At 34.4% G+C, this 17,978-nt stretch overlaps 2 protein-coding genes across 2 annotated transcripts in view; one reads left to right on the top strand and one right to left on the bottom strand.

The window, feature by feature from the left end:
* Positions 1 to 13: 13 nt before the first annotated feature.
* On the bottom strand, positions 14 to 2,203 carry LOC140049878 (E3 ubiquitin-protein ligase TRIM45-like). Its single transcript, XM_072094830.1, has one exon. The coding sequence runs from the start codon at positions 2,201 to 2,203 to the stop codon at positions 14 to 16; it is 2,190 nt and encodes a 729-aa protein (XP_071950931.1).
* Positions 2,204 to 9,115: 6,912 nt separating this feature from the next.
* LOC140050167 (protocadherin Fat 4-like) overlaps positions 9,116 to 17,978 on the top strand; it is a 71,957-nt gene continuing 63,094 nt past the window's right edge. The window contains exon 1 of the mRNA XM_072095238.1: positions 9,116 to 14,636. Coding sequence (XP_071951339.1) covers positions 9,459 to 14,636 — 5,178 coding nt within the window. The 5' untranslated portion in view covers positions 9,116 to 9,458. The remainder of the gene's footprint in view (positions 14,637 to 17,978) is intronic.

The raw sequence follows: 17,978 nt of genomic DNA, 5'->3' as shown, positions 1-17,978 counted from the left end.
CTATCCAATTGATTTAGTAGTTGTACACACATATACTGGCATTTCGTTTGTCAGCAGCGATAACCTGACGTTTCTTGCATATTATACTCCCCGGGCAATACAACATATGCTTATCATCATCAATTCGTTTGACGAAGACTCCGTCTTTGCTGAAGAGTTGTAACCGGTGCAGAGACCCAATAACAACGTTGTCTTGTTCGTCAACAGCTACCGAATACGGTGAATAAACCTTACCGTCGGTGTCCTCACCCTTATCAACAAAAACTTTTATAAAAACGCCGGATTTATCAAACATGACCACTTGGTTCTTCCAGTAGGAGCACACCAGTAAATGACCGTCTTGAGTGACCGCTACTCCTTTAGGAAACTTCAAAACGTCAGAAGGAGATCCAGATGGAATCTTTGCAAGAAGTTGCCCTGATAAAGACACCCTTAACACACAGTTTTTATCGTTATCGGGAATGTATATCTCATTGTCCTTAACTGCCATCATGCCTTGAACGCGTCCAAGTTTTATGCCTTTGAATTCTCTGATAAACGTGCCGTCGTGTTCGCAGACTATAATGCGTCCTTCGTGCGAGGTGATGTCGTGACATGCGCAGATAATCTCTCCCGGGTTCCCTCCACACAAGCTAAGCACCTTCGATCCTCCAATGTATCTCATATCAATTAATTCAACTCCATTTTTGCTGAGTTTTGCAATGTTTCTATTCCTGCTGAAACAAGCAAAAATCGCTTTATCGATTACATTTATGTTGTGGAGTTCACCTTGATTGCAATAATCTTTTAAACAAGTAGCACTTTGAAATCCACTTTCAACAACATTCACTTTCATAGGCGATCCTCCAACAATCTGTGATCCAATCAAAACAGTTAATTTCCATTCACCGGGGACATCGCATGAACTTCCCGAAATTGCGTAAGTCCCGTTTTCGTTATCAACGACGTCAAGATTGATGTCATCCCCTGATGGCGACGTCATCTTTGACGTTATGTTATTGGCATTATCATAACATTTTTCTCCGTGTGTTTCTTTTGTTGTCAAAGTGAAAGATACATTTTCACCAGAAAGAACACGAGAGTTTGTTATGTCAATTGTTGATAAGTCTGGTGATATGTGTTTGATTTTTCCAACATGACCACTCTGTAGTTCCTCTCGAAACGTGTTTACTGGAAAGAACTTCCATGCCGCATCATCCACGGGTTGTACATCCATTTTGAATTTAAGAAGAACACCTACTTGACTCGATATCATGTTTGCATTCATCAGCGCAAGTGTTACATTTGGACTTTTTACCAGATTTTGTGTCAACTCACGAGTTGATTGTAGCTGGATTATGATTGAATCAACTTCTCTCAATTGATGGTTTGTTCTGTTAATGTCTCCATCAAAGATTTCATCGAGTTCCTTAAGATTTTCTGCTTTCTGCGCATCGAGCAATCGTTGTATCGCACCAAAATGCTCTTGAATGGCGACGTGGCAGTTTTCTTTATTCTGTAGAAGTGATGTCTTTACGAGTTTCAATTTGTCTTCGGTTTGTCGTAACTCAGCCTCTTTCGCCTCTGATTCGATGAGCTTCTGTGACGCGTTCGTGACGAACTCTTTAAACACTTGACTGCCATCTTTGATGACGTGTTCCTGATTTTTGTGCTGAACATGCGCACATTCAATACAAATTGACACCTGACATTTCTCGCAGTAAAGCTTCAAATCCACCTGATTGTGTTCTTTACAAAATAGAATTTTATGCGCGAGTTGTTTCTCCGCCCCAAGGTCTTTATAATCCTGTAAGGTTATCACAGTGTGCATGTTCGTTTTCTTAGCGTGTTTGTGAATCGCAACGCACGCTTCACAGTAAAAATAATCACAATTTGTACAATAATCTGTAGCTTCACTCGGGCAAGTCGAACAAAGCTGAGGTTCTGTTTTTTGCATCCCAGTCATGTGATCAACTAACCCACGCATTACTCCATTGGTTGGAAACTTCTGGATGCCTCCCTCGGGGATGTCATGTGGAGCGTGGCAGGTCGGACACTCCAGAACGCCATTATTCTTCTTTACCCAGTTCTTAAGACATTTTAGACAAAATGTGTGAAGACAGGTTAAGAATTTTGGTTTATTGAAATGTTTGTTGCAAAGAGAACATTTTAGTGCGTTCATGCTGATTCCAGCGAACGTTTCTAGCTCTTCATCCGATGACATTTTCAAGATTTCTGAAGAAAAAAATCACTTTGAAACATTGAACAACCTGTTTGTGAACTATGACGTAACCATATACACTCTAATGGCGTAAAATTAATATTCACTATCATTTTTTTTATATTTGACAATACAATAGAACCCTATTAAAGGGACACGTCCAGCACCTCAAAAGGTCCCCTTATCGGAGTTTCTAAGGTGTTGGCCGTAAAGGTTAAAAGCATATTCTTCCTCATTCGTTTCAAGGTTAAAGTCTCCCCTTCTTGTGTGTGTCCGAAAACGGGTATTACTGAATAATAAAATTGAGGTCTTTCTCGAGACAAGAAACTTGATTTCTTCTAGAGAAGACCCCAAATGATGGCTTATTACCATGTTTTCATTTATGTAGGCCTACATACCTATATATTATACTGTATAATGCCATTGTTGAACAAATAAATGTTTTTTTAACTTTGAATAACAATTATAGTATAGGCCTATTTTTGATAGGCCTACATTGAATATGGCATCGCATGGCCTACTTACCTTCTTGGTACGAACTGTCTTTAGAAGCCAAGACGATGGTTTAACTACAGTTTATAGGCCAAATACCACCTAAGCATCAATATCACCTTTTAAAATAGTTGAAGAAGAGAGTTGTACGACTGCAGGTTTGAATACAAATGAACATTCGTCTGTTAGGCCTAAATATTTGACTTTCGTCGGTTGCTAAGAATAGTCGATGAATATTTATACAAGGCTGCATTGGATCTATAACACATTGATTCGAACATGTATATTATTTATAGATTTTTCTCCTTGACTGAACTAACACTAATAAAGATATTAATATCATTCACACACTTTAACACGAGACAAACTCGAGTAACCCTCCACTCTCCACCTCTGCCCAAATTTTTCTTTTGATCTTATTATCTCTTGTGATCGCCTTATGCAAAATGAGAAGAAAAATTGAAAAAAATAAATTAATATTGTAATCAAATTATACAGAATAAATAGTAATTTATTGCAATTGTTTGTAAGCATACAAAAATTACATTCAAATTGAAAATGTAGTAAGTAGGCCTACGCCTCCGATTAGAAATAAAATTACATGTATTTTATATTAAAAGGAATGCCAGAAGGATTAAATATCATTATTTAATATAGATTAAGTTTGGTAAAATCAATGTGATAATTATTTCGCCTTTTTACGCTTAATCATCTGTGCTAATAACTGGTATAGATTTTATAATTTGTTGTATAAGAGCGAATGTTGGATACGTTTTAGACTTAAAAGGCGTCCGCGTATACACCTATATTGAATTATTGAATTTGTTATATTGAGTTATTTTCCAAGGGTGCGAGTTAAAAGTATTTTATTTAATATATTGCACAATTAATATTGACTAGTAGGTAAGTTGTTTAAAGGACAACTTGACCGAGGACCATATTTTTACAACGTATTAGGGATGTACATATGATTTCAGAACAATCGCGAGATTAAGGATATCGCCGCACGCGCTCGCCGTACAACAGCGCCGTAAAATGCAGGTGCATCGCAAAATAATTACGTCACAGCAATTTAGTTTCGGCGAGCGCGTGCGGCGATATCTTTAATTTCGCGATGGTTCTGAAAGCATATGTACATCCCTAATACGTTGTTAAAATATGGTCCTCAGTCAAGTTGCCCTTAAACGTGCTAACTTGATTAGATAGTTTAGCGCCCTCTATTATTTTCAGGCGCAAACTTTTCGTGGTACATGGCACAACAATTCCAATTCTCATCTTGGTTCTCTAATTATTTCAATGGCGTAGGCGATTTTGTGGGGGTTTTTAAAAGTTTTAATTAGTGTTTGCTTTAAAATATGGACGTTTTATCATAAAAATAAATTAGCTAACAGTAAGTACCGTGGTAGCCTAACACGCATGGTAAGTTTCGAAAATAAAAATCAGATAAAATGACATTTTGTAAAAACAGTAGCTATAGATTTTAAGAGTAGATTTTAAAGTTAGAAGTTGGGTACAATTTAAAAACATGTTAATGGACCACTTTAAAAACACTATGCCTCTTTAATGTATATAATCATAGTATATTACTTATTAGGTTATATGCATGATATGCATATAACCTCTTGATTCTGTCAGAATCTTTATTTATTTATTTATTTATTTATTTATTTATTTATTTATTTATTTATTCTTTCCTTAGCACTATTTGTCCGTCAATTATCTTGGCATCGGTTTTATCTATCTAAGTCAATTTTTCAGAGTATATTCCTTATGGCCAGGAATCGATGTGGTTATGTTTTCACGGTGCGCAATCAAAAATTACGCGGTCTACGCGCGATTTAACGATATCACGTTTGTAATCATATCTTCACAAACATGAATCACTTTTAAACAAAATTTGGTACTCATAAATTTCAGGTCATATTTCATCATATGGCAATACAATTACGTGCGTAGCGCATATAACGCATGCGTACGCGCGCTTAAAATGTTGAAAATTGTCAGAATTTATTTTCGATGAAATTAGAGTACGTTTCAGGCAATTTTAAGCGTTTAAAAAATTGCCATGAGTGCGCAGATTTTTGCACGCGCACTGCGCGTCAAACGTTAATGCGCACTGTTTGTGTCTGATTACTGTTGTATAACCTTTCTTTAATAATATCATCATATTTTATTCACTTTTCAACGCGAAACAGCGTTATACGAGCACGTCAAAAGTGACGGGCTACGCACGTGTAAGTTAACAAAATGGTGAAAATATGCTAAATTTTAAAATTAAAATATATCGTTAGAATGCTCGGGAACACCTATTTTTTATTTAATTTTCTTGAAGTGTATGTATCATATGTATGATTTATTATGAAATTAGAAGAACAAAAGTTGATTAAGTCATCATTAATGGCATATTAAATTTAACAAAATTAATTTCGACAATCAAACAAATTATAACATTTTCTTAGGCCAAAATAACAAACTTAACGTTAACTTTCTTCCTTAAGAAGTTCATATATTAAAGTTAAAAGTATATAGTTTGACAGTGCATCATTTTTTTAAATTTTTAAAGATGTCATCATAGTAAAACATTATAATTCATTGCGGTATGTAATAATCTATCTGCAACAAAGTGGTTACTGCATAGTAAATACACGGAGGAATTTTTCTCCAAGTTTTATTCAGTTGTGTATGGCTCGATGGTCTGTGCTCGTGTCAATGGCATTCAAGGTACCGAGTTCGAGTCTCACCTTGGGAAACGAAATAAGATTTTTTTTTTATTATCCGTATTGTTCAAATTTATTTCTTAGTGTATAGATTATACACATGATTTATAATGAAATCTAGATAAAAAGTTACTTTATGTCTTTTTTATTATGTAACAACAAATGCGGTTTATGACATTATACGCAGAGGGATCTTTGATCGGATTGTGATACCGGCTATGGTGTTCGCGTTAGCAAGGTCCTATCATATATTATAAATAATTAAAGATTCTGAGAAAATCAATCAATCAATATATCTTTTAAAAATCAATTATCTTTATTTAAATCAATGCATATAACCTATAATTCGTCATAGTGACGAATTAAATCTAGTTTATTTATTCTTTCCTTAGCACTATTTTGTCCGTGCATTATCTTGGCATCAGTTTAATCTAGCTAAGTCAAGTTTTCAGAGTATATTCCTCATGGCCAGGAATCGATGTGGTTATATTTTCACGATGCGTAATCAAAAATTACGCGGTCTACGCGCGATTTTACGAAATCACGTTTGTAATCATATCTTCACAAGCATGAATCACAATTAAACAAAATTTGGTACTCATAAATTTCAGGTCATATTTCATCATATGGCAATAAAATTACGTGCGTAGCGCATATAACGCTTGCGTACGCGCGCTTAAAATGTTCAAAATTGTCAAAATTTATTTTCGATGAAATTAGAGTACGTTTCAGGCAATTTTAAGCGTTTAAAAAAATGCCATGAGTGCGCAGATTTTTGCACGCGCACTGCGCGTTAAACGTTAATGCGCACTCTTTTTGCCCGATTTCTGTTTTACAATCTTTCTTTAATAATATCATCATATTTGATTCAGGTTTCAACTCGAAATTGCGTTATACGAGCACGTCAAAAGTGACTGGCTACGCACGTATAAGTTAACAAAATGGTGAAAATATGCTAAATTTTAAAATTAATATATATCGTCAGAATGCAGGGGAACACCTATTTTTTATTTCATTTTCTTGAAGTGTATGTATCATATGTATGATTTATTATCAAATAAAGAGAACAAAAGTTGATTAAGTCATCATTAATTGCATATTAAATTAAAAAAAAATAATTTCGACAATCAAACAAATTATGACATTTTCTTAGGCCAAAATAACAAACTTAACATTAACTTTCTTCCTTCAAAAATTCATATATTAAAGTTAAAAGTATGTAGTTTGACAGTGCATCATTTGTATACATTTTAAAGATGTCATCATAGTAAAAAATTATAATTCATTTCGGTATGTAATAATCTATTTGCATCAAAGTGGTTACTGCATAGTAAATACACGAAGGAATTTTTCTACAACCTTTAGTCAGTTGTGTACGGCTCGGTGGTCTGTGCTCGTGTCTATGGCATTCAAGGTACCGAGATCGAGTCTCACCTTGGGAAACGAAATAAGATTTTTTTTTATTATCCGTATTGTTTGTTCAAATTTATTTCTTAGTGTATAGATTATACACATGATTTATAATGAAATCTAGATAAAAATTAACTTATGTCTTTATTATTATGTAACAACAAATGTGGTTTATGACATTATACGCATATGGATCTTTGATCGGATTGTGATACCGGCTATGGTGTTCGCGTTAGCAAGGTCCTATCATATATTATAAATAATTAAAGATTCTGAGAAAATCAATCAATCAATATATCTTTTAAAAATCAATTATCTTTATTTAAATCAATGCATATAACCTATAATTCGTCATAGTGACGAATTAAAATCTAGTTTATTTATTCTTTCCTTAGCACTATTTTGTCCGTGAATTATCTTGATATCAGTTTCATCTATCTAAGTCAATTTTTCAGAGTATATTCCTTATGGCCAGGAATCGATGTGGTTATATTTTCACGATGCGTAATCAAAAATTACGCGGTCTACGCGCGATTTTACGAAATCACGTTTGTAATCATATCTTCACAAGCATGAATCACAATTAAACAAAATTTGGTACTCATAAATTTCAGGTCATATTTCATCATATGGCAATACAATTACGTGCGTAGCGCATATAACGCTTGCGTACGCGCGCTTAAAATGTTCAAAATTGTCAAAATTTATTTTCGATGAAATTAGAGTACGTTTCAGGCAATTTTAAGCGTTTAAAAAATTGCCATGAGTGCGCAGATTTTTGCACGCGCACTGCGCGTTATACGTTAATGCGCACTCTTTTTGTCCGATTTCGGTTGTACAACCTTTCTTTAATAATATCATCATATTTTATTCACTTTTCAACGCGTAATTGCCTTATACGAGCACGTCAAAAGTGACAGGCTACGCACGTGTAAGTTAACAAAATGGTGAAAATATGCTAAATTTTAAAATTAATATAGATCGTCAGAATGCTCGGGAACACATATTTTTTATTTAATTTTCTTGAAGTGTATGTATCTTATGTATGATTTATTATTAAGCTAAGGGAACAAAAGTTGATTAAGCCATAATTAATTGCATATTAAATTTAAAAAAATTCATTTCGACAATCAAACAAATTATGACATTTTCTTAGGCCAAAATAACAAACTTAACATTAACTTTCTTCCTTCAAAAGTTCATATATTAAAGTTAAAAGTATATAGTTTGACAGTGCATCATTTTTGTACATTTTTAGAGATGTCATCATAGTAAAAAATTATAATTCATTGCGGTATGTAATAATCTATCTGCACCAAAGTGGTTACTGCATAGTAAATACACGGAGGAATTTTTCTACAATTTTTAGTCAGTTGTGTATGGCTCGGTGGTGTGTGCTCGTGTCTATGGCACTCAAGGTACCGAGATCGAGTCTCACCTTGGGAAACGAAATAAATTTTTTTTTTTATTATCCGTATTGTTTGTTCAAATTTATTTCTTAGTGTATATATTATACACATGATTTATAATGAAATCTAGATAAAAAATAACTTATGTCTTTATTATTATGTAACAGCAAATGTGGTTTATGACATTATACGCAGAGGGATCTTTGATCGGATTGTGATACCGGCTATTGTATTCGCGTTAGCAAGGTCCTATCATATATTATATATTATTTAAAGAATCTGAGAAAATAAATGAATCAAAATATCTTTTAAAAATAAATTATCTTTATTTTAATTATCAATGCATATAACCTATAATTCGTCATAGTGACGAATTAAATCTAGTTTACATTGTTTTATGTTTTATTGTATGCTTTGAGTGCTGGTGTGGCACGCCTTATGGCGACAGTGATCCTTCGACCTCTTTTGCCACTCCTTGGCACACTCAAAGTCTATGTATTGTTTTAATTGCTAAAATTAATAAAATAAAATAAATAAATAAAAAAAACAAAGATAGTTATTTTTTTATTTATTCTCTGCTGCTTGCCCTATGTTAGTACTGCGCCCTCTAAGCTTAGTTTAAAAATACTCTGCTCTTAAACTTGATGGTTCAATACTTAGTTACTATTTTATATGCTTTTATAAAAAAAATCATCAATTTGAGGCTTTACATTTTATTCTGTACAATACAAACGGGATTTCAATGGAATATGTTAATCATCATGTGTCGTCATCTAAGCTCCGCCCCCTCCACCAATGAAGCGTGCTTATTCGGTGCAAGTCGTTTGAGTCGCTTGGGCCTGTAGTACTTCACCGGTGTGTTGTTTTAGTATTGACTAACAAGTTGAGCAGACGACAACAAGCATTTGCTAACCGGTACACTTACGTTAGGATTTATTATTAATCAACCCAGCTACAAATAAAAAAGTGCATTTGATTAAGATAAACTAATGGATACATATTCAGATGCAGTACTAATTTTTGGAATTATATAGTATGTTTGCTGTATTTTTTTCAGCTAGGCATTCGTCAGCGGTCCTGTAGTCGGTAGTCATGAAAGGTTTGTGTTGACATAATAGCGATGGTTTGGGCGATGAAGCAACGCTTTTGATTATTGACCCAAAGTTTCGGCCTACGTTTGGCGGCTACCTTTTGGAAGCTAATGTACTAGACTAACTATCTATATTAAGAATGGCAAGAGGAACTTGTTTGTTTAAGCTTTCTACAGCAACGATGAAGACTTTGTGGACTTGTTCGCCTCATTGGAGGCCTCAATTTTGTATTTTATATTTACTGTTTGCGTTTGTTTTTACACAAGAAATAGATCCACGGGCATCCGATTATGCAACGTTTACCGTTTTGGAAGGATTGCCTGCTAGAACTGAAATTGGTACAATACCAACAAAAGATGGCTTTACCTATTCGTTTAGTGAACCATCTCCATATTTTGAAATAGACAGTGGATCAGGTACTATAAGTACAAGTACTGTGATAGATAGAGACATTTTATCATCTGATGTTTTTAATTTAGTCGTACTATCAAGTTCACCACCTTATCCAATTGAAGTAAGAATAACCGTATTAGATATTAACGACAATGAGCCAAAATTTCCACAAAATGTTGTTGATATTTCATTCACGGAATCTGCGAGTGTTGGAACACAAATCATTTTAGATACGGCAACAGACCTTGATAAAAACGAGAACGACGTCACATCAAATTATGAGATCGTTGGCGGTAATGGTATCAGTGTTTTTGGATTAGTAATCACAGCAAATCCAGATGGTGATATGACATTTCTATATTTAAAACTTATTAACGAATTAGATCGAGAGATGCAGGATTCTTACCAACTCAATATTTCTGCACAGGATGGAGGAATCCCAACTAGGTATGGATATATGCTGCTAAATATTACCATTCGTGATGCCAACGATAATACACCAGTATTTGAAAATAGTGATTACTCTGTAAGAATAAATGAATCAGCATCTGTTGGTACAGTTGTTAGTCAAGTTCTTGCCACGGATGCTGATATTGGATCTAACGCTGCAATCACATACTCCTTAAAAAATTCTGACGGAACATTTACGATTCATCAACACACAGGGGTTATAAGTTTGTTAGAAGAGGTAAACTATGATGGTTCTTCGTATACTTTGACAGTAGAAGCTCAGGATAATGGTACTCCACAGTTAGTTGGACGTGCGTATGTCAGTATACAAGTGCTCGATCAGAATAACCATGCACCCCATGTGGGCTTTAGCTTTCCTGTGGAAGGGCAAGACTACTTAACAGTTGAGGAAGGAGAAGCGGTTGGAAAAATTGTTACTATTGCAACTGTTACTGATGATGATACTGGTTTTATTGATGGAACAGCTAGCTTGTCAATTCAATCTGGAAACGAACTTGGCCATTTTAAACTGACAGTGTTGTCACTAAGTGAGGCTTTGTCGATTTTCAAACTGGCTGTAAGTGGACCAATTGACAGAGAACAAAATGCACGATACAATATCACCTTCTATGCGTTTGATTTTGCGTCTCCACCACGTACCTCTGTTGTTAGTTTGACTATCATTGTAGAAGATCAGAATGACCATCCGCCAGAGTTTCAGAATCCATTTTATTCAGCCAATCTCAGTGAAAGTGTTAAAATTGGAAGCTTTGTTCAAAGTGTCACAGCTACTGACGAAGATTCCGGTAACAACGCAGACATCATGTACGCTATAATTGGCGGTAATGAACTTGACTGGTTCAAAATTGATCAGGACTCTGGTTTGATCGTTACGAAAAAGATAATAGACCGTGAAACTACAAGTGAAGTTACTCTAAATGTATCAGCTTCAGATCAAGGTATTGTTGTTTTCACAACTAGTGTTCTACTAACTATAACAATCTTTGATGAAAATGATGAAGTTCCAACATTTACTGAAAACATCTATAATGCTTCTGTACCAGAGAACTCTAACACAAATTATCAGCTGATCAGCATTTTGGCAACTGATAATGATGAAGGTGAGAAAGGTATGGTAACTTATTCATTTTCACAAGAAACTTTGAGGCGCTTCCCAGGAATTTTTCATGTTGATTCTGACACTGGGTCTATCTCTACTGCGACCAGCCTTGATCGTGAAATTGTAGACCAATACCAACTAGAGGTTATTGCAGAAGATCATGGTAGTCCATCTTTATCATCAATGGCAATTGTAATTGTCGATGTTGAAGATGAAAATGATAACAACCCAGTATTTTATCCTGAAAACTACTTTGCAGATATTTTGGAAAATAAACCGGCTGGCACTTCTGTTGTTCAAGTTACAGCTTCTGATTCTGATGAAAATGAACAAATTCAGTATACTATAACTGAAAGTGATTCAAATGGCAAGTTTGAAATCCACCCTACTACAGGTTGGATTACAACCACTGAACCACTTGACAGAGAAATGAAGTCATCTTATAGATTAACAGTTACAGCATCCGATGATGGAAATAGACTTACTGATAATCCAGCAATCGTACAAATTTCTGTTGTTGATGAGAGAGATAGTCCACCAATTTTTAGTCCAGCAGATTACAACTTTGTAAGATTTGAGAACGTAGCTATTGGTTCCTCTATTGGAACTGTACAAGCAACATCACAAGATCTTAATACTGATATCACTTATACAATTTTCTCTGGTGACCCAAATGGAGTCTTTGAGATTAATGAGGAATCTGGTGAAATTTACAACATGAAAGATATTGACCGAGAAACACAATCGTTTTATGAGCTTTCTGTATTTGCTAATGGCGGACCGATGATTGGTCGAACAACTGTGAATATCACAATACTTGATTTAAATGACAATCCACCTGTATTTCCTCGTCTTACTGACTCCGCCAATGTTGTTGAAAACTGGGATGTAGGTCATGAGGTATATCAAGCACAAGCTGTAGATGCTGATGTGGGACCGAATGCGTTAATTGCTTACGAACTTGTACGAAATCCATACTCAACATTTGCCATTGATTCGGACACTGGACTTGTAACTCTTCGAAAGACCTTACAGAATTCTGAAACTACAGAATTTCTTATACAAATACTTGCAACTGACTTTGGCACACCACATCTATCTTCAAGCCTCAATGTCAGTATTTCTATTCGTGATGTTAACAACCATGCTCCCGTTTTCCCAACCTCCTTATTTGGACATTCAATCTCCGAATCTATACCAGTTAATACAAGGTTTATATCCATATCAGCTACTGATGGGGATGAAGGAGAGAATGGACAAATTACATATGTGATTTCAGATGGTAATATTGATGATAAGTTTGGAATTTTCCCTGATGGTACTGTGTATGTGAAATCATATCTGGATAGAGAACAGACAGAAAGATACAGCCTTACTATTTATGCATTTGACGGTGGTGTTCCTCAGAAAAGCAGTGAAGCCACTCTGACTGTCCAAATTCTTGATGAAAATGATAATAGACCTTTGTTTGACAATACAACTTATTCGTTTTTTCTTGAGGAAAATGTGCCAGTCGGACATTTTGTTGGGCAGGTGAACTCAGAAGATCGTGATATTGGACTTAATGGTGACATCACCTACAGTTTCATGAGTAACCAAACAGAGTTTGAACTTAATCCAGTTGACGGAGTAATCATTAGTAAGGTGATGTTTGATCGTGAGACTTTCTTTGAAAGAACCAAGAGCAACCAGATCACCTTTGACATCATTGCTACTGATGCTGGAGAACTTCCACTACAGGATCAAACATCTGTAATTGTAAACATTGTTGACATCAATGATAACGCTCCTGTGTTTTCTCTGTCAACTTACGAGGTGTCAATTTCAGAGTCGGAACCAAACGGTACATCAGTGGTTCGAATTAGTGCTTCTGATGCCGACTATGCTGATAATTCATATCTCACGTACACGATCATCTCGGGAAACGATCAGAAAATCTTCTCTATTAACCACGTTTCAGGTCAGATTATTTTAAATGGTGGATTAGATCGTGAAACTACAGAAGATTATACTTTAGCAGTTGAAGCCCATGACGCAGCCTCTCCTTCAAAAAGTGCGTCAGCAAAAGTCATTATATCTGTCTTGGACGGCAATGATAACAGTCCAATTTTTACAACATCTATGCTAGAAGTTGAAGTCGTTGAAAGTTTTCCAATTGGTCAGACTATCATTTCTGTAATGGCTACCGATATTGATATTGGAATAAACAGCATTATTACTTACCAAATCACAAGTGGAAATCATTACAATATTTTTACTATAGAACCAAGTTTTGGTGGTGTCATTTTATTAAAAAAGTTAGACTTTGAAACACAATCAGTTTACAAATTGAACATTACTGCTAATGATGGCGGGTCATCTCCCAATGAAAATACCATAACTTTGACTGTCCACGTACGAGATGATAATGACAACCCACCTGTATTTGCGTCAAATGCTATCGTATATTCTGTTGCCGAAAATGTGGACATTAATACTGAATTATTACCTGTTACTGCTACTGACCCAGATTCTGGTATTAATGGGGATGTTTTATATTCAGTTGTCGGGCAAAATCCAGAAGGAAACAGCTTTGGGATACACGAAACAAGTGGTATGCTATATACAGCTGGAGTGATAGACCGAGAAGCGCTTTTAGGGCACAATGGTTTGTTCCAGGTCACAGTTCAAGCTACAGATCAAGCACAGCCAGTAACCAACAGACGTTCAGCAACAAAGAATGTTACAATCATTGTCACTGATGTTAATGACAACCATCCAGAGTTCTTATCGCAAAATGCTGCCATGATTTCTGAAATGGCATCTGTGGGCTCTACCGTCACAACTATCGTTGCTGATGACAAAGACGAGGGCTTGAATGGTGTGGTGTCATACGCAATTAGCGCCAATGGTTACTTTATTGTTGATTCAGCATCTGGTGTTATTACTCTACAGCACAGTCTTGACCTTTCAACCCAGAAATATGTACTTTTGGTTACAGCTAAAGATAATGGTACTAGCCCCCTAATTAATCAAACTTTATTAACCATCTTTATTGGAGATAATGATAACTCTGGTCCAGTTTTCGCATCAAACTCTTATGCTTCTGACATCGCAGAGAATGCGGTGGATTCAACAGTCGTTTTAACAGTGACTGCAATGTACTTAGACGCTAGATCTGCTAACATACAGTACTTTATCACGGAAGTGACTGCAGCAACTACTGCTCGCGAAAGAGACTTTGAGATTTCTAATTTGAGTGGTATTATTCGTACGGCAGCACCATTGGATCATGAGGATGGGAATGGTATTTACACTTTGACTGTATATGCTGTGGATGTTGACGGAACTGAACCCCGCACAAGAAACACTCAGGTGAGTCTCTTCATTCATGTTAGTAGTTTAAGTAATGTATTAAAATATAATTATTATAATATAATAATTAAATATCCTAAGCTCGGTCTACACTATCAAACTTTATGTGACTTTGTTATTATTTGAACATTACTTTTATCTTTTTTAGCAGGTATACATTAATATTTAGGTTTATGTTAAAGTAATAGGTTTTACAAATATCTCTGATTCTATATTTGAATTTAATTTTAAATTGAATAAGGTTTGGCGAACCAAAAAGGTTTAAACACTATACATGATCTTTCAAAAGTTTTCTTATATTATCTCTCAAAGGTTATTCATCATAGTTCAGTCTTTAGGTTTTGTCTGCTCTCCTATAAATTGTGTTTCTTTTAACCCTGTAAATAAAACTCTAAAATATTTTTGTATTTTATAGCCCTATTAAAAGATTTAATCAATTTTAGACAATTAGCTATAATCATTGTTATCAGTACATTGCGTGAGAGGTCTAAAAATTGTGCTTTTCATTGGAAGTTTATGGAGTTGTTGAATATGAACTCATATAATTTAGTTAGTGGTTGTATAGTGTTGTAATACAATATGTATTTAAACTCTGTACATTAATATTCACTAAAAAAATGTAAAAAATTCTACAGTACATTGAACCACAAATTACAATTATTCAACAAAGTTCATCAAATACTGTACAATACAAGAGTATGAAGAATAATTTTAGAAATACTAATAAATGAATAAATAAACATTTTTAAATTACAGAAAAAATATGAAGCTTTCCCTACAATTTGTTTTAGTAAGAATTTTGGTAAAATTCACCATCGCATTTGTCATTCCCTAGAGCAAAATGCATTGTACAAATTGAATATAATATAAGTCTGAAAAGTACTGTACAAGGAATACTGTATGTGTAAAACAACAAAGAAAGACCTAAATTTCTCGCATTAGCTGGGAGCGTTGTAGTCAGAAGCATTTAGCGTATTCGTACCCAATGATGTGGAATGATAGATACATTCTTCTAACTATCCGTAGAAATAACACATTATTGATTATCCTTTTATAAAATTTGTCCTAGAAAAACTGGAGTAGAAACCATTGTATATTCTGTAATTTGATCCCCTTTACTTTATTAGACAATTGTGTATTTTTGTTTTGATTCTCACTATTTTTGTATGACAAAGAATAATATTTTTCTTGTGACTTAAAATCAGTAATTGAGACAGCATCTACAGATGTTTCGTATTTCATAATGTACATAGTTAGTAATAACATAATTACTACAGACCTGGTACAGTAAAGCACATTCGTATAGGGACAATAAACATTGTTTTGCACCAGTATTGTACAGTTTTATTTCATCCATTTGTACTCTAATTCCAAGTGAATTAAATTTGTCTTCCTGTATCTTATTTTAAATACTTAAGTTTTTGTCACAACTTTGATAATGAAGTTTAATACTGCACCAAGGCCTTTACTGTAGATTTGGTTTACTTTTTGTATATTCTTGTGGCTGTTTTGTTGCGCTATGTTGTTTCTTGTGATTCTAAATGCATGTGTAATACAGTAGTAATTTAGCAAAGTAATTTGTAAATGTTTTAGGCCTACAGTAAGTCTACTGTGTGAGTGCATTAATAAGTAACTTCCCATGTGAACGTTCTTATTTAACAAGTTCATAATTGGTTATTTACAAACTTTAGACACCAGCTGCTGTATTACCTATAAAGGTGTTCACAGGTAATTGCAAGCCTTACCCACCTAACCTACTGTACCAGGTGTTGCTGCCGTGCCCATCCAGGCTCAAAATTATAAAATCACACGCTTCTTTTCAACCCCAAAACAAACTTCTGGAAGTTTTCTTTCAAAATCTCCCAAGAAGAGAATTTCTATTCTTAGTGTGCGTTGAGTTTTAAAGAATTGTCTGCCATGCCACGCGAGTGTTACAGCTTAATCATTTCACGTGAATTGTTACAACACCTCGCAAGATTATCGCAGCTGCGATTTGTTTGGGTATTAAACAGTAAAAGTTATGTCTTAAGAACAGATTAAAAACTACATCTGTTTAATTAGTACTGTACAATATTGAATAGATGTTGTTACAGTATTTATTATTTTTCTGCTACATTAATCTAATATTAAGCCTCTTTACTTTGACAATCAATTACAACAAAAACTGTTAAACAATTGCCTATTCACGGCTCTATAAAATCTTTTAATATTTACATCAATTAATGAATAATGAAACATTGTTTATGATCCCAATTATAGTTTTTTTTTTTTTTTAGTGCGTAACTTGACTCCACAATGACCACAAATAGAAAAATTTTAAGTATTTGGTATTTATTTTCCCATTTTGCTTTGAGTAGCATATTATTATTTATAGATTTAATAAAGTGTACAGTAGCATTTACACTATAAACTTAGTATATTGATATCAATTATCATAGATTAAATGTCTGAGCAAAGTGCAATATTAGCCTAGTACTCAGAGATAAAACTATACACTGTAAATAACATGATAAGGCTCTACAATGACACAAACATCGGCTTTTAAATACATATTCCGCCATTGTCCCAATAACACTGCTAGTTATTGAATAAATGATGATGGTGTATTTAATTTTACAAGTGATCCAGAAATCGCGGTTCATTCTTTGGATACGGCGTCCTTTGTCGGACTCGTCAATATCACTTTTCGGTTTATTGTTGTAATATTGACGAGCGAATTATTGTAAAGTGAGAAGTTGCCACCTAATGTCTGTTTTATTACTGTTATCGAAAGCTGTATGTCTGAATCATGTTAAAATAACAATTATTACAATTATCGCCCATTCCTATTATCGCCCATTCCTATTATTACAAGAAGAATATTCATTAAATACATATCAATTAATTATGATTTTTAAAAATGAAATAATAAACTAGATTTGAACTCGTCACTACGGACGAGTTAGGTTATCCGCAGCGCAAAAGCCACGTGCACGTCGTACGTTAGAATATTGCGCGCAGATAAACGATGATGCCATTGAAACAATTTCAGTTTTCTCTCTATTTTGCGTCATGTCTAAGTATATACGGTATACACTATATTATACTCTATACGTACTACATACAGTGCAGAATAGGTGAAAATAAGTGACCAAAGTTATTGACGCTTTTGGACATGATGACGTCATCACAATTTTTAAACTAATAAATCATGCGAAAGATAATTGATTGACTTAGACAATATAAAGAAATGGAGGGCAATGGAATACGGATAAGTGGAGATACGCTCTATTAAATGTGATGAGCTATACGAAAGAGAAAAAAATCCTATATTTTATATTTGAGTGGCCATACGATGACGTC

The sequence above is a fragment of the Antedon mediterranea genome, chromosome 5 (genome assembly GCF_964355755.1).
Source record: "Antedon mediterranea chromosome 5, ecAntMedi1.1, whole genome shotgun sequence".
Lineage (NCBI taxonomy): Eukaryota > Metazoa > Echinodermata > Crinoidea > Comatulida > Antedonidae > Antedon > Antedon mediterranea.
This window is presented reverse-complemented; position numbering and strand designations above follow the sequence as displayed.